Consider the following 18,014-nt stretch of genomic DNA (forward strand, 5'->3'; position numbering starts at 1 on the left):
TTGTTAGCATATGTCCGATAATTCATCTGTAAACTTTAACAGCATTTTTTTTCTTAAAAAAAACCCCAAAACCTTTCAGTACCCATTATAAAGTTTTTTAAAAAAGACTCAAAAAGTTTTGCTTGCATTACTCTACAGTATGTGTCTGTTATCTCATGCATAGTTTACTGCCCCTCTTACCCTTTCACCCCTGCTTTATTTCTTTTACTCTCTTGATTTGTGGAGCAAAACTTGATCTTCAACGCTTTAACTGTCTCCCAATAAATAATTCAAGGGTGGAGTTGTATGATTCTACCCAGAGAAGTACATTCTTCTGTCTCCCAGTGTGCCATTGCTTCTTGTTCTGCTGTTTGTGCTCTTTACAGATGAATGCATGGCTGCACCAAAAGGATTCTTGGACCAGTGATTTACAGTTGCTTTGTTCATGAGTGGAATACTTGACATGGTGTCTAAGAGAGAAAGTTGTCTCCTCAGAGACAGGAAGAAAGCGTACCATAAAGTAAACAGCAGTGCAAGCTCTTTAACAGAACCTTGGGTGCAACACAAACACACAATAAGTCCTTTGTACTGTTCCTCCATGGGTGCTGCAGGGGTGCGCTATGCCTTGGTAGCTATGCCAGCTAGCATGGGGCCAGCCCCCCTGAGCTGGCTGAAAAGTCTTTGGGGGAGAGTTCTGCTCAAATCTTTTTCACCTACTTCATTAAGTTTGTCTTGCTTTGCTTCTTTTCTTTTTAGTTTGGGCTCAGTCTTTTTTTGCTCTTTGTAAAATAGCTAAAATTTAGTTAGACCGAATAGATAACGTCTGTAAACATGAATAATCTTAGGTTCTCAGTTGGGTTTAAGTTTTGTATCACTTTAAGTCGCACAGGTGATTTCAATCTCAACCAATTATGCTCCCTATTTCCTGATAAGGAATCCCTGCACACAGAATGATGCTGTCACCACCATGCTTTACAGTCAGTTTGATTTTGATCTCATCTAGTTGGGCAATAATGATCCATATGTATTAGGGGTGGAACGGTACACAAAATCCACGGTTCGATTCACGGTTTCGTGGACACGGTTTTCGGTTCGGTTCCGTTCGGGATATGTTGATTGTTACACCGAAATCCCATAAAAATTAATGAAATTAATGACAAAATCCCAAAAAATTAATGAATTGTAATTGTATTGTATTGTAATTGTATTTTTAATGATCTGCGGAAACCCTGGATCATTTCCGCGTGTTTTGCTGCTTTGAATTTAATCATCGCGCGCATGCCCTCTACGATCTCCAAGGAACTCAGAGCAGAGCGGACGGGAGCCACAGTGGAGGCTCTATGCTTTGCTTTGTGCAGTCGGTCTGGAGCGCAGCGGGGCGGAGCGCTGACGGAGTATGTGGGATTTCGGGGTTAGCCTGACATGTTGGTCATGTTGCTGTTAGCTTAAATAAAGCGTGTTGCACAATGCTTGCACACTGTTGCACTTTTATCCACAACTTTCTTTCCGCCGTCATCGTAGGTCACTCTAAATGCAAAGTGGTCCTATACAGCAGACCTATAAAGTGCCCCTGGCGCGTCTTCCAACTCCTGTTCTTTCCCACTCACCATACACACACACAATTCTCCACAACAACTGATTTTTTTTCTGCTACACCCGGCTACGCTGCTTCGCTTCTTCTTCTTCTTGCCTATGAGAAAAAGGAGCAGCTCATGAACTGAACGCAACACACGCGAATCGAACCGAGACAGTCGAACCGAACGGTTCGGACGGTTTTCATAAATCGTTCCATCCCTAATATGTATGGTGTGTCCCTTACTTGGCTTGTGCCAGACAGATCATTTTACTGATTATCATTTATTATTTTAAATTATTTCTTGCCATTCATTTTTTGCTATTGTAAGTTCACCAACGTGCTCTTCTGCATCTTCTAGGGCTCTCACATAACAGCTAGATTTATACTAAGATTAAGTAACACAGGTGAATCTAATCTGTAATGTCAGAAGAGTGTAAATCACACACATATTTTATCTTACATGCTTGTTATTCTGTATTTCCCTGAGAAGAATGAGTAATACAAGGTGATTTATAACCAAACCATTCATTTTGGTATTTTAGAACGGTTTTATTGGCTGTAATAAAGGCTGTAATAATTTTGTTTTTCATGCTCTTTTCTTGTGATATTTGAGTTAGAAATCTGCTAAAAGTAATAAATATTGGAATTAAAGCTTATACATACAAAAACATGCCAATGTAAAGGGGAAATGTGCATTCTCAGTAAAGTATTCAGATGCTTTTTAAGTCGGTGCATGTGACTGAGAGCGTTTGAGAAGAGATTTCCCAGTTCCAAGCTGAAGACAGGCTGTAACTGGTACGAGCTGATCAGACAGGCTAACACCTGATTCTGAGAGGTTTTCTCGTCTTTTAAAGAAATTTACAGTCCCTCAAGAAAAGGTCTCCTGAGACAAAAAACCCTGAAAATAACTATTTAAATTTATTTTCAACTATTTCTACCAAAACAATCTAATTTGAAAGAGTTCTTTAACAAGGTTTTTATCTTTTCGGGCTTCCTGGTGCATTTTGGTACATTTGATATATGTTTTACATTAGAATATCAATCTATAGTTTATCTTTACATGACTGAGCATTGGGGTGCTGAAATGTTTTTTTTTGTGTGTTTTTTCCCACCAGAAAAAAGCCAAAGGTGAAGAACTATTCGAACAGATCATGTACCATTTGGACATAGTAGAGAAAGACTATTTTGGGCTACGCTTCATGGACTCGGCACAGGTTCCGGTAAGAACTGTCATTCATCAGCTATATTTTATATAACTTGATTTGTGAAGCACGAAGGCATGTGTATATTATTTTGGTTAGAGGGGTGGGAAATATCCAATACATGTTAACAATTAATGTCACCTTTGCCAGTTACTGCAGCGTTTCTTAGTCAGACATTTGATTTCTTTCCAAATCATTTGCTCATCTGTACAACGGTTTAATCCTCTTCCCTCTCAGTGAATGGTTTAAGGGGATTGGTTAAGAGAGATTTGTCATGGCTCGCCGTTACGCTGCCCGTTACACAAACTGTTTTATGTCTGTGACCCTGTTCCTTCCACAGAAACTCTAGAAAGCCCAGTGAGGTGGTGGAAGGAGAGATGAATGCAGGATAAGGGTGGAGAGAGGATGTTTAAGTTGAGGGAGTGTGGGAGAGGGAGGGATGTAATGAGGAATGTGGGGGAGAGGAAACTAGAAAGCTCTGCAAGTTCCTCCGTTATCAGTCTTAGCCTGCGTCTTTCATGCTGTTTTCACTTAACTTGGTTACACAAAACCATGACTCCATCTCCTTCTGCGTCTGTCCCTCTAAAAGCCCCAGAGCAACCAAAATATTAGCTCATTTTTCATTTAGTTGTTGAGCCTTATTTTCCCAGCCATGAACTGGCTTGAAAAATAAGTGAATTTTTATTTCTTTTTTTATTCTAGGGTTAAGGCTGATTTGTTGTTAAACGAGTTTAAAGAAAATGAATGCGTTCCTCTTATTTTATTCAAAGTTATAAACAAAAACACTTGGCCAATACTTCCTGACCCCCTCTATAGAAGCAGTTTGCATTTAGTCTTTTCATTCACAGGTATCTTGCTAAAAGCGTCTCATGCATTTGTGCAAGCATCTTTTTGGAATCCTTTTTCGAAAATATTTTTTGTGCCATCAAAATGTTTATTTTTTCCTACGTTTAATAGTTCTCCAGCTATTGACCACATTTCATTAACAGTCTACAAATACAGTTTTACCTAAACCAAATTTATTAAAAAAAAGTTGGAATATTAAAAATGTAATCTGCTACAATACCATTCCTATGGTTTTAATTATTTCTTTAAACATTTTACAGAAATTGCCCTTTTCAACCCATTTAATAGATGATTGAGAAAAGCAGCAATAGTCATTGGGTAGCTACTAGGGAATCAATTCTATCATGAGAAGCTATGATCAGCAAGTTTAATAGCAATCTGGCCATAATTCAATTCAATTCAGTTTATTTCTATAGCGCCAATTCACAACACATGTCATCTCAAGGCACTTTACAGTTCATCAGATCATCCAGGCTAATTGATTTAAAGTTTTCTATCTAAGGAAAACCTATTGATTGCATCGACTCATTGACTCGAATGCAATCCCTCACACTAAGCATGCTTGCAGCGACAGTGGAGAGGAAAGACTCCCTTTTAACAGGAAGAAACCTCCAGCAGAGCCAGGCTCACTGTGGGTGGCCATCTGCCGAGGCCAACTGGGGCTCAAGGACAAGATCACCTAGCTAGGCAAGTTGTCATGGAAATTTGCCCCACTAGGGGTCAAATTCAGGTAGATTCCAACAGCAAATAAACACAGGTCAATGTATAAACCTTACCCTTAGGGACAGCAATGCACCCGAGTTCCTACTAGTCATCGCCTATTATCAGTAAAAGTAGGACAGCTAAACAGTAAGTTTAATAAAAATGTGATGTTAAAGGCTCTGACATACACATTTTCGGTACTGATCTTGACCCAATAAGATATCACCATGAATCAAACTTATTTTCATTACTTATTTTAGAGTGTGGAATGATAGAAAATGCTTGATCAAGTCCTTAAGTTTTTTTAAGGCTAAAGTTTGATGCCAGGAGATTTCCATAAGCATAGTTTGAATCTTTTTTATCCATTCTAGAACTGATTAGATTAGGGTGACCATATTTTCATTTGGGAAAACCAGGACACCTTTGACCGGGGATTTGCTCCGTGATAAGAGGAAATGTTACTTGGCGAAGAACAGTGGTGAAAATTGGAAGTTCAGTTTAATATAATAAAACTCTGTGAATAGTTCCGTCTGAAATGAATGAAAATAGTTGTTTTAATGGTTTTTGAGTCAGATATGTGGCGGTAATGTTTGGTATATCTAAAGGTTTTTATCTGTTACTGTGTAAATGAGTTTGGCTGTAATTTAAGGACAGATTCTAATAGATCTGCAGAGTGGGAACTATAAATCTGATAGGAGTTTAATTTTTTTATTGTTGTTTTGCACAATATGCTTAACTAAGTATTTTTTGTTGTTGAATATTAGAGATTTTGCAGATATATTTTGTAGATACATTGTTTAGATTTACTTATATATTTCTAACCCTTTTATAGAATAGAATAGAAAATCCCTTTATTGTCCCACAATGGGCAAATTTACAGCAGCAGAAAGATTATTGAAAATGGTCACACAAATGAGGACCTTAGAAAAATGTATAAGAATAACATAACAGGGAAGAGTTAAAAGATAAACAAAATTCTGTAAAGTGTTTTAACAATATAAAACTGGAGAATTAATAACCAATATGCAGCTATGGACATTTTTACAGTAATGGATATTTGAAAATAACAGCAACATCAGAGATGTGCAGAATGACAGCAGCAGGTTATTTAAATGACTAAGGTTTCTATCATTACATTTCATTTTATTTGTTCCTGCTCCCGGTGGTTGGAATCTTTATTCCACTCTGGATTCTTGTGAGTGTAGTCTTTGTTCACTTTAACTTTTAAAAAAATAAATAAATAAACAAACAGTTTTGAAAACCTCGGTATTCATTCTTTTCCTGCTTTGTGTGTCAACTTTAACGGTTGCTAAGCAACAGAGCATACGGCGGTAAAACCCGCCGAAGGGTGAACCTGGTCGAATTTACAGCCAAAATTCTTCCGGCCTCCTTATTTTCAAGGACTTCGAAGGGTCCAGTCTAGGTAGACCGCGTCCTTGGAGGATGCAGCCCAGGATTTCGAACAGAGCCTCTGATTAAGAACAGGGCTGCCCGCACTGACGCGGCTCAGGGATTACGTCACACGGAGCGTCGTGCGCAGTGAAATCAGGACATTTCCTCACTTTCTAAAAAAAACCCGGGACGCCCGGGACAGGACGTGAAATACGGATATGTCCCGGGAAATACGGACGTTTGGTCACCCTAGATTAGATGGCTCTGGTTTATTTTCGTGTTGAAACTGCAAAGTAGGAATCACCAAAACTCAATACTGTCATAAACTGGGCTGGCAGTGGTAGTAAGGAAAACAGCATCTTCTCTAAAATGGAGAAATACTAACTCAGTTGTGATTTCCAGCTGTTTATATAGATAAGCCAAAAGCATTCTCAATCCAAGTTTTATGGTCCACTGAGATAAAGATTGAGTAGTTTGGCCACAGGGGAGGAGTCAAAGTCGGGACTTCAATCCTGAGACCATTTGTGAAATGTGGCCTAATCCTAATGCTGAGGGTCTGTTTCACCATATTTACCAGTACATTGTGAATAACCAGGGAGCGATGGCTGCATTCCCAGTTGTGTCCAAGCGTCACTGATTCCAAATCCAGATCAAAATGGTTTCCAAAGTGCTCCTTATGTAAAAGCCTAGAACTTATCTTTACTGAAAATATGTGGACTATACTTAGAAGCTTCTCTTTTTTCAGCTAAACATTGTTTACTCTATTATTTATGGTTCCTATAATCTGTTATCCTGTTTGTTGTTGCAGCATTGGCTCGATGTCACAAAAAGTATCAAAAAGCAAGTAAAAAGTAAGTTTTACTGAAGCATTCAGTTTGCTTTGATTCTAGAAAGATATTTGTCTTGTTACTTCTCTCTGACTTCAACTAAGCGTATTCTTTGCTCTGTTTTAATAAAGTTGGTCCACCATACTGCCTTCACATGAGAGTCAAATTCTACTCTTCAGAACCAAACAACCTCCATGAAGAACTCACCAGGTAAGTTGAGCTGGCAGCTCAAAGGAACCCTTCATACATGGAGGTTAAAGAGTGGGACTTAAAAAGAAAAAGACCTTCTGATCCTCTTTGTTAGATATGGAAGGAAGCAGGTATTAGATCAAAGTTGAAATGAGCTTAATCTGCAGATTGACTAAACTCCAACTTGGAGATTAATTAAAGACAGCTTGGGTGTAAACTCATCAGATAACTACCAGCCTTCCTCAGCTCCTCCCTATGTAGACTTCAACTATACATCCCACTGGGAGGAGACCCAGGAGGGACCCAGAACGGCAGAAGGAGCTAACCTGCTAATGAATGAACTCCCCCCTGAATAAACTGGGCAGTATTGCTCTAGGATTCCCTCAATAATAGGTTACTGTTGCAACTTTAACTGTGATGAGGCAGGATGGATGGATGCGCCAATAAGCCAAAGAACACACTCCTTTAGTGATTTACACATCTAAGGTGGTTTGAAATTATTGCCTTTGGGAACGGTTATGGAGTAAGCACGATAAGTTGGCTGAAGATGCGTATTCTGCTGCTAACTCCATGTTAAACCGATTTGTATTCCTGACCAATTCACACTTAGTTCCACTAAGAAATACAGATTATAATGACAGATGCTAACATTTTCTATATGTTCCCTTGTTTTTCTTGTATACATTTTAACCCAGTCACTCCCCACCTGTCATCATTTTGACAACCTGTCTATCAAAGTGTGAATAATTTGTAAGAAGAACATGAATCAAATGGTTCCCACAGAGTTCTTTAAATTCTGGATTTTATGAAATTCTGCCACCTTATTTGAGTCCGTCTTTCTTTCAGTTTTTCTTACTTTCTTTCTTGTATCATTCCCTCTTGCATTCCTATTTTGTCTCCTGTACTCTCCTGTACCCTTTTTTAATACTTTGGTTAATTTTTTGTAGGGATGCACGATATAATCGGCTCCCTATCGGTATCGGCCTGTATCAGCCTTAAAACCGAATATCGGAAATCGGCCTCCCCACCGATATTTAACCCGATATTTGATCAGCTTCTGAGTTTCTAAAGTCTAAAAAAAAAATAAAAATACTACTACTTCTTCCTCAAAAACTTCTTTTTACAGACTTAAAAACTTCTAAAGACGAGGGAAAAAATATTGATACATTAAAATATCCCAATATCTTCATATGCTGATATATTGCCATTTAAAAACACCATATCAATTTTTTTTACTAATGAAATATTGCTATATGTCATCGTTATGCTATGAAATTCCCCCGAAAATCCACGAAATTTTGCTATATTTTTATATGTTGATATATTGACGCGGTATCGATCTATTTTACTAACAAAATCTCACAAGAATTTGCAAAATATCACGAGAGTTTGTAACAGAACGATGAAATTTCACGAGATTTTGAAAGTAAAATAGATCGATACCGCGTTTTTAAAAATCAATCTGATATCAGCATATGAAAATATATTTCAGTATATTGTTTTTCAGAAATGGATAACAAAACTGCTATTTTCAATGACTACTTATTTTTGTCCAGCTTTAACATCAGTATCGGTATCGGTTATCGGCTACACGAGTTTTAAAGTATCGGCATATCGGATATCGGCCAAAATCCAAATATCGTGCATCCCTAATTTTTTGTATATTGTCCTCCCTCCTTCCTTGTGTCCTTTCTGTCACCGGTTCTTTTTTCTTTGTGTCCTTCTTTTTTTCTCTTGCATTCTTTAGAGATCACAATAACTCACAGTTGCAGAATTATTTTTTCTCCTGAATTCCTCATCCAAACCTTTGAATCGATGTTCCCAGATATTATTTTAGCTAAAATGGTTATCACCTTAATCAAATCTCATGTTTTTTTAGACCATCCATTGATGTATTTCACCGCTCTGTGTTCCTCTTCTTTCAGATACCTTTTTGTGTTACAGCTAAAGCAAGATATCCTCAGTGGCAAGTATGTGGGATTTCCATACACTATATGAACCAGTTAGATGAAGTAATTTCAGTAGAATCAGATTTGAAATACTTTCCTGTCATTTTGTGGCAACTTGTTTTACTAATCAACTTTCACGGTTAATTTGCATATTCACAATGAGCATCTCTGCCTTATGGTTTGGAAGATTTAAAAAAAAGATGAGCTATTACAGAGTAAAGTTTGAACACCTTTTCAAATCAGGAAATAACGCAATAGCCATGTTTTTTTTTTTTTCATCATTTTCAGCTTTGCATGGTTTGACACTGCAGGTACTTCTTGGAAAAAAATAAAATGTCATGAAAAAGCATACACGCGTGGAAGCATTCATTTAAAAAAAATAAAATAAAATTAATAGACATCCATAAAACAATTTAGGCCACAACATGAGGAATAAGCAACAAAAGTTCACTGCTAAAGAGGCTGGTTGTTCATGCTGTGCAGTATCCAAGAAAATGTGTTCAAGGTTGGGAAAAAAGAGAACATTTGGTTAGACAAAGAGAACCAGCAACATATGTACAGGAATTTTAGTGATTTTACAGGGTTTAGATGGAGGATGGAGTCAGCACATCAAGAGCCACACAAAACCTTGGGCTGAGGGGGAAGAGAACTGGACCAAAGTCCTCTTTTCAAATGAAAGTAAAGTTTGCATTCTAAATCAATATCCCAGAGTCTGAAGGGGGGGTGGAGAGGCACATGATTTATGTTGCGTGATGTCATTCCACCATTAATCTGATCAACCATGTCATCTGCTGGTGTTGGTCCCCTGTTGTTTCTGATGTTTACGGCTAACTTCGCCTGACTTAGCCATCTACCAAGATTTTTAGAGTTCTTCAGAGTACTAGGACTTGGCATCTGTCCACTCTGCTAAAGTTACTAACAGGTTCAATGACCGTGATGTTAGTCTGCTTGATTGGCCGACAAACTGGCCTGAGCTGAACCCAATAGAGAAACTATGTGGAGTTAGAGTTTTACTTAGAAATGAGACGCCAGACCCAAAAATGCAGAGGACCTAACAGAGGAATAACAGCAGAAACTCAGATTATTAACTTCCATGGTGTGCTGGACTGATGGGAGTCCAGCACACATTTTCTTAATATTACATTTCTTTTACCTGAATTATCTTTCTCATTGTAACTCCATAATTTGGCTAGCTGGATAGTGAGTTTGTAATTCTTGTTCCTATATTTTTTTAAATATATCTGGTGCTTATAACTCCTGGTATCATATTGGCTTGTAAAATAAGTTTTTTATTTCAAATTCAAATATATTTAACTCTATCATTTTGGAATTTAATCCCACTCTAAACCTTTCCTATATCTCTATTTTTAGGCTTGAATGTCCCTTTGACACAGCCGTGGAGTTGGCTGCCTTCTCTTTACAGGGTAAGTATAGAAAAGGTTTCATTCATTTTCAAATAAATCAAAATAAATCAGTTTGTTGTATCAGAATTGCACAAGACTCCTTGGATTCATATTTGTCAAAATATTAACATGTAAGCATTCACTGTTGTATCCTAGAGGCTTAATGAGCCAATTGTTTTTAGCTGATGCTAACTATTAAAGGGTAAAATAAAAGTGGCATACATGCACATTGTGCAGAACTGCAGGGTTCTCCCATTTGTAAGGTCAGTTCTTCAATGGTGTGAAATACATATATGCGATCTTATGTATACCTAGAGGTCTTAGCAGGTTTCCTGTAGCCAAACCTTTAAAAACAACAGCATCGCGCAATCACAGTGTTTCTGGCCATCACGCTGAAATTTCTGTCTGCTTCATAGAAATTTAGCCTTAGAGGCTCATTTTTTACGCGTGTATGAGGAGGAAAAAGTGTTTTTGAATCAAAAAGGTGGTTTGTTTTGTCGATTAAATGGTTTTTGATTTAAATATGATTCATTTCAATTAATTAGACCCTTTACTAACTTGATTGAAATATTTCCACGACTGATTTTTAAACTTTTTAATACTTAACTCTTTAAAAAAAAAAACAATACAAACTGCCCTACAAGTGAGGCTGTTTGTATGGCAACCTCACTTCTAAATTGGGCCACATTGCAGCTGTGGCTTCAGTTTAGCCTGCCAGCATCAGCGTGTGAATGACTGAATGTAAAACGCTTCGGAGTCCCCTGACTGAACAAAGCGCTATATAAGTGCAGACCAGTTGGTGTTGGTTAATACATTTATGAGAAAACACTCACACTCACGCAGAAAATATTAATTATAGCATTGTTATTTATAATATCTACAAATTTTAATAGCCTAAAAGTATAAATTCTGACTAGTTGCCGTTCCATCTCCTTAGTTGCACGGGTCTCAGTTAGTTTAGTTAAGTTTTGACTCATGGAGATGCTGACCTAACATAATATGTCACCATTATTTTTTGCACCAGGGCACCTTCTAGTAGTAATTTTTTTTATTTTATTTTTTATATTTCAATAAATAGTCTTTCCACCAGAGAAAGGAAAACTTCACGGAAAGTTTAACAGTAGCTCTGTATGACACTGCATTTACTTTAGAAAATATTTGGTACATTTTTTTTTTTATTCACGTTTTTAATTTGTATTTACATCGTGATACATGAACATTTAGTTACAGTGTAGTCTGCAGTCTTAGTTACATGAAAGGAGAAAAAACTAACAATTAATTGAACTATGAGTAGCTTGGAGGTGGAGGGTTGTTAAATATAGCAGCCACATGAAGAACAGATCTAAAAGATGATTCATATGTAATCCAAGGGGTCCCAATATTCATGAATTTTTTCCGCGTCTTGTTTCAAAATGAATGTAAACTTTTCCATCATCTAGATGTCATGTATCACATTAATCAAGTCTTCCTTTTGTGGGAGATTCTGTTGACATCTACTGTTAATTTTTAAGAGGTTCTTTGAACTTGATTACCTTTTGTCAGATTCTTTCTTTAATATAAAACAAGCCTCTAGCTGTTAGTCATCCTGCTTATTTCAGAAACATTTCATAAAAGTCAGAGTAAGGCTTTTATGGAATGGCATTGCGTGCACAATCTGTTGGATGGACGTGCATACACATACATAGCCAGCTCTGGGTAAGGTGCCAGCTCATTAGCGCTCAGTCCTCTTCAGAGGCCCCCTAATCCAACACCCTCTCTGTTTTCTCTCTTTCCCTCGCTCTGTTTTTTCTCTCCTTCTATCCTTTTTCACTGGTTCCCCTCTCTGTGCTCTGGCAGTTTGAATGAGTATTTCAAATTTGCTTCTAAATTGGTGGATTATAATTTAGATATAAAAAGCACTTTTAATCCATGTTGTGTTTTTATTACTGTAACTTTTGCCTTCAGTTGTTTTCTTTTAGATTTTATATCTGAAAATATGATTACAATATGATTGGGATGTAGGCTTACCCGAAAATTTGCTTTGATTTATATGTCAAGCCATGCAGTACTTTAAAAAACAAATAGTTATGTGTAAGATTTAGTTAAAACATGATGCCAGCTTTAGAGTCCTTGTGATAATTATGACATTTGTCTATAATTAGAATTAACATAGTTTATTTATTTTTACAGAATATTGAAATCCATTTTATAACAAAAAGCTCCAGATATCCAAGAGGTAGATTTATAGAATTTTCTTACATAATAATAGAAAAGGGCTTCATTTTTTTATGTTTTAGACCTTAAGTTGGTGATTGATGTTTGATCCCTCTTTGTAACTCTGTAGAAGCTGCCATTTTCTACACTTAACTTCTTTGCATGAGGCACTTCCTGTGATTTGCTGGGTTCCCCTCAGTCATTTTAATGTTGCAATGTTAGACTTTATGTTCAGTTAATTTATTTGGTTTATTATTAATTTAATGAATTGCTTATGATTTGTTCAATTGTGTGAACATAATCCAAGCTTCCTTCTCCAAGGTAAATTCATTTAGGGTTAGAAACACTTTTTGGCTCAAGTAAAAATATATTTTTTGAACGTTGTAAAATAATGTATAAAATATTTGCTCAAAACTAGTAAATTTGGATCTTTCTCTAATAATAATTTACATACTTGATACATTTTAATGCATATTAAGCAGTATAGGAACATTTCAAGGTATTTTATCTGTTTTGATATGTTTGATAAGGATCTGATTAAAACTCACTAGTGTTCGTCCTTTTCTTTTTAGCTGAACTAGGTGACTGTGACCCACTAGAACATAATCTAGACCTGGTGTCAGAATTCCGGTTTATTCCAGAGCAAACAGAGGAAATGGAGCTCGCTATCTATAATGCATGGAAGGAGTGCCGGTAGGTATTTGGCTTATGTAGAAAATTTTTTTTTAAAGGCCTGTTTAAAAATGTAAAACTACCATTTTTTGATAAGTCTACCATATTCTGGTGTTTCACACTGATCCCTTTTTTCCTGCTTTGAGTTTGCATTAATTTCTTTCTTGGCTTTCCATTTTTCAGAGGTCAGATGCCAGCTCAGGCTGAGATCAACTACCTAAATAAAGCGAAGTGGTTAGAAATGTACGGGGTGGACATGCATATGGTTAAGGTAAATAAGATATAACTTGTTCATTTGTGAGCATTAAATGTACAGAAAAAAACATTGGTAGTCAATTTTCTCTATTTTCTCCCTCTAGGCAAGAGATGGTAATGAGTATAGTCTGGGTTTAACACCCACTGGAGTCCTGGTGTTTGAAGGCCAGACCAAGATCGGGCTTTTCTTCTGGCACGTTCCACCGTTACACAGATATATACTTTTTTCTCTCTTTTTTCCTGCAAGTCCTGAATCTAATTATTTTCTTTTTTCCAATTGAAGGCCCAAGATCACTCGTTTGGATTTTAAGAAGAGCAAACTGACGCTTGTGGTGGTGGAGGATGATGACCAGGTGAAAATCACACGCTAATACCTACAAGATCATCATGTTAAATGCACATTAGTCATGCTTGATAACAAGTGTCAAACTCTCTGTGGTAAACATGCCTGCAGCTGTTTTTTCTCCAGTCACACATGGTCAGATGAGGTGTGTTGCGACAGTAAGACCTGGAAAATTTTTGGTTTCATCTGAGTGTTTCCCTTGTGGAGGAAACAGGAATAACTGGTAACTCTTCCTAACAGCAGAGCTTTTATAGGGTGGGAGAAGGATCTCATTAAGTGAATAAAGCCATGGTTTTCAGCAGATACAGTACAATCATGGTTTTATAAGAACTAAGTATGACTATATAGACTCCTACAAACCCGATCCGGGCCAAACCAGATTTCATTGTTCTCTTGCTTTTGAGGCTAAAAAAGAAAAGAAATCGCTGAAGTTGGGATTAAATCCTGCTGTTCTAAGCACAAACTTGTGGTCATTTGACAGCTCTTTGAAACTGGATTATAATCTCTTCAAAGGCTGAAAAAGATTTTTCACAAACCGAGATACATATTGAGTAAAATTTGTTTGATAAAGGTAACGTAAAGACTGAGTAGTTGTTTTTTTGGGTTTTTTTTTGGAAATGAGTACATACATGCATACAAAGTTATGATGGCTTCCCAAAAAACAACACAAAAAAACCCCAACAAAAATACAAGCCCTGGTTACTGTAGTGGAAATGCTAGAAAACCTGAGCTTTACTCCAGGTGGAGGACAGTGTTCAAAAAACTCTTCCAGAATTTTCTATTGTGTTTAACTTATTTGGTGCTTTAAACAAAAAGGTTTCAGCGTCATGATAAAACAAACCTTTTTATCGGTGTTATGCTATAGTGTAGAAACAGTTTCATACTTTGATATAAATCAGAAAATTTTACCAAATATCTAATGAAACAAACAAGAGGTTTTTCAATTTATTTTACAAAGGTTCATCCCCCCAAAAGAAATACTCTTTTTAAGTAAATGTTCAGTTGAAGTTATGTCCGAGTACAATATGTAACAGTGTTAAAAAAAAAAAAATACTGTAAAAGAGAGACAAAGAGTCTGTTTATGTCTGTCCAGGAGGTCTTTGAGTGGGGTTAATAAAGAAACCTGCCCCTTCTGGTATTTCTGGTATGCATCCCCTCCCCTCTCTCTCCCTATCGTTCTCTCATGCATTTGCACACACACACCTCACATAGAAGTTCAATTTCAGCTTGAAAACCAACTTCTTGTTCAGTTAAACAAGTGAGCAAATTAAGTAAACAATATTGTCCCTTTACCATGACCTAAATTGAACTGTTTGGCTCGTATTCCTAAGAGGACAAATGCATGCTTTGAGTTTCCTTTTCAGATCAGATTATAACATTGAACATTTATGCCAATGTCTACAAACCATTAGATGTTAAGTAACCAGGGGTTTTTCTATTCAATATTCTGCTTGTCAAGATTTTATGTAGATCCGTAAGTATGTTAAAGTCTTTGATTTACTTATTTAGTGTTTTATTGTGTTTGAAAGAGTTGCTGGCATGATGAGTCAGCATTCCAAGCCTGAAATGTGTCTCAGGATTTCTGTCCCAGTTCATCTCTTAACCGTCTTTGCAAGCCATAACCTTTTGTTCAGCTTGTTCACAATGAAAGCAAGTAATGTGCCAGTTATTTCTGCAGAGGGGAACCAAGGACAGAAAAAACTGCTCTTGTTGGAGGCACACTTTGAAATAAAGGAGTATCAGCTGTGCTTGAATAATAATTGTTTAGTATAATTTCTTCATTTTTTTGTTTGTTTTTTAAGTTAAAATAAGTCAATTATGTTTTATATTTTTAATTGGCCCCAAAACTGTAATATGTACTTGAAAGTACTACAGTATATAGGAAAAAGAAATCAAAATATTATCTTATTTCTTAACGAGGACATTTTTGTGAATAACTGTTACGGTCTTTGAAGTATATTGAAATTGGGACCTGATTTGCTAAATATCTGTGTATATAAAAAACATGCACAAACCTGTTAGTACTGGCGAAACTGATCCATAAACGGAGTGAAACAATAATAATGATAATAATAATAATTGAACTTTATTGATCTGCCATTGGAGAAATTTACCTCTGCATTTAACCCATCCCCTTGCAGAGCAGTGTGCTGCCATTGTGCGGCGCCGGGGAGCATACAGTGCATCTGTAAAATTAACAGTACCGCAGGTGCAATCCATTTAGCTCCTCTAAGATGAACCAAATAACAAAAACATTTGGTCTGGAGTATTTTCTCGTGCAAAATGAAAACCTTTTCTGGAGGATGGAACATGATCATTTGAGCTGCTCTAACTACTGGTTTTTACGGTGGCTGAGAAGTGCAAAACACATTTACAATTCAAAAACACATTAACAAATAAAAAACAAAATAACATTTGAAGAAACAAAATTATATTTTATGAAACAAATGTATTTTTAAAAAAAAAAGTTTAAATTTTTAAAAACAAATTAACATTTTAGGAAACAAATTCACATTTTAAATAAGTTAGATTTTAGGTGAGAGCAGGAGGACTACAGATTGAGCTGTTTGTACTACTAGTCAGGGTAATCGTGACGTCACATCCGGCCACTGGGACATTCCCTTTCCGTGTAGCCGTCTTTTGTTAATTTGTTTTTGGCTATGTAACTGTTTTGCCGCTTGCAGTTTTGTCTTTGCACTTGTACAAGGGTTTCCGAACGGTCAATTTTTTTTAGATGTAAATTTGTTCGACTATAATGTATTTTTTTTCTCTAAAATGAAACTTTCTCTCACCTAAAATCTAACTTATTTAAAATGTGAATTTGTTTCCTAAAATGTGAATTTGTTTCCTAAAATGTAAATTTGTTTGCTAAAATGTAAATGTGTTTTTAAAAATTTAAACTTTTTTTTCAAAAATACATTTGTTTCATAAAATATAATTTTGTTTCTTCAAATATTATTTTGTTTTTTATTGGTTAATGTGTTTTTGAATTGTAAATGTGTTTTGCACTTCTCAGCCACCGTAGGTTTTATAAAAAAAAAAAAAAAAAAAAACATTCTACTTTAAGATAGTCTTAGAACCTGTTGAAAACTGACAATCCAAAGGTGAACTAAACCTTTGGGACTTTGCTAACAATGAGACAATAACCATTAGAGAGGAGCTTGAGTTGGAATACAAAGACAGCTGAACTCACACTGCACCATTTTGAGTCACCAAAGGCTTTTTAGTGAATGTTATTGTTCTTTAAGCTTTTCTTAAATTCCTACTTAAGCTAGTTGAACTCTTTTTCAGGGTAAAGAGCAGGAGCACACCTTTGTCTTCAGGATGGACCATCCCAAAGCCTGTAAGCATCTTTGGAAGTGTGCAGTGGAGCACCATGCTTTCTTTAGGCTGAGAGGACCAGTACAGAAAAACTCTGCTCGCTCTGGATTCATACGCATGGGCTCACGCTTCAGATACAGGTAACAGCTACACACAGGAGAAAAAGAGGGGTTGAATCTTAATATTATGTGTGGGGGTGTTGGCTTGTTTCAAAGTTGTTAAAATTTATCCAAAAAGAGAAAGTTTAGTTTGACTTTCCTTTAGGCAGTTTTGCAATAAGCATGATGCTGCATAACCAGCTTGAGGCAGAAGGTGGTTGAACTTTGTTCTCCAGGTCGATGTGCATCAACTGTTTAGGAACTGGTGTTGGAGAAAAGACACTGAAGTGAACGATTTGGAGCTTTAGACTTTTGATTTTAAATTCAGAGAAATAAAATGCTGTAGGAAAGCATATAATGCTATTGCTTTCCATCATTTTCTCTGTGGAACAGATTCTATTGTTGGATGTAAATGAAATGATTACACCACTACAGTAGTACTCGGTGTCAACATAATGCAGAGGCCAGCTTGCTCCCCACTGTGTGTTTAAAGTTATCCTGTGAGATAAGCTGTGGTGGTAGTGTTGATTTAACACAGGGGGACACATGGTTTTGTTTTCAGGAAAAGGCTATCGCCTGGATGGTCTCAGAGTTCAGCAAGGTTCACTGCTCTGATAGTTGCCGCAGTGAAAGTACATTTCATCGTGGGTTTAGGATTTGTGGGGTAAGGAAAGACAAAAATAACTTTTGTTGTTTTTTTTTTTCTTTCTTGACCAGTGGAAAGACAGAGTATCAGACCACCAAGGCCAGCAAAGCAAGGCGATCTGCCTCATTTGAAAGGAGACCAAGTCGACGTTACTCCAGAAGAACCATGCAAAACAGAGGTGACATAACCATAGAAAAATAAAAATCACACGCCTAATTTCACTCATTTCATAAACTCTGATGGAAAAAGGGGAGTTTGATAAACTCCATATTAAACTTGTTTTATTTCTAAAATTTAAGTTCCATTAATAACAGTTTCTTACAGTCTAATAAGTAATTCTGACATTTAAAAGCCCACATTCTCACATTTTTAAGAAGGAAAACCTTCAAACCATTTATGGAGACTCATTGACCCCAACAGA

The 18,014-nt window shown here is 36.5% G+C and overlaps 1 protein-coding gene across 2 annotated transcripts in view; it reads left to right on the plus strand.

Annotated features, from left to right (window-relative positions):
* Positions 1–18,014, plus strand: part of epb41l5 (erythrocyte membrane protein band 4.1 like 5) — a 52,771-nt gene that overhangs the window by 12,771 nt on the left and 21,986 nt on the right. For both annotated transcript variants that reach the window (XM_038290267.1, XM_038290268.1), the window contains exons 3-13: positions 2,671–2,775; positions 6,506–6,548; positions 6,656–6,734; positions 8,639–8,683; positions 10,034–10,086; positions 12,831–12,951; positions 13,114–13,201; positions 13,290–13,378; positions 13,469–13,538; positions 16,820–16,989; positions 17,665–17,771. In XM_038290267.1, the coding sequence (XP_038146195.1) occupies positions 2,671–2,775; positions 6,506–6,548; positions 6,656–6,734; positions 8,639–8,683; positions 10,034–10,086; positions 12,831–12,951; positions 13,114–13,201; positions 13,290–13,378; positions 13,469–13,538; positions 16,820–16,989; positions 17,665–17,771 (970 nt within the window). The remainder of the gene's footprint in view (positions 1–2,670; positions 2,776–6,505; positions 6,549–6,655; positions 6,735–8,638; positions 8,684–10,033; positions 10,087–12,830; positions 12,952–13,113; positions 13,202–13,289; positions 13,379–13,468; positions 13,539–16,819; positions 16,990–17,664; positions 17,772–18,014) is intronic.

Source organism: Cyprinodon tularosa, unplaced genomic scaffold (assembly GCF_016077235.1).
Source record: "Cyprinodon tularosa strain WSP-4 unplaced genomic scaffold, ASM1607723v1 ctg278, whole genome shotgun sequence".
Classification (NCBI taxonomy): Eukaryota; Metazoa; Chordata; class Actinopteri; order Cyprinodontiformes; family Cyprinodontidae; genus Cyprinodon; species Cyprinodon tularosa.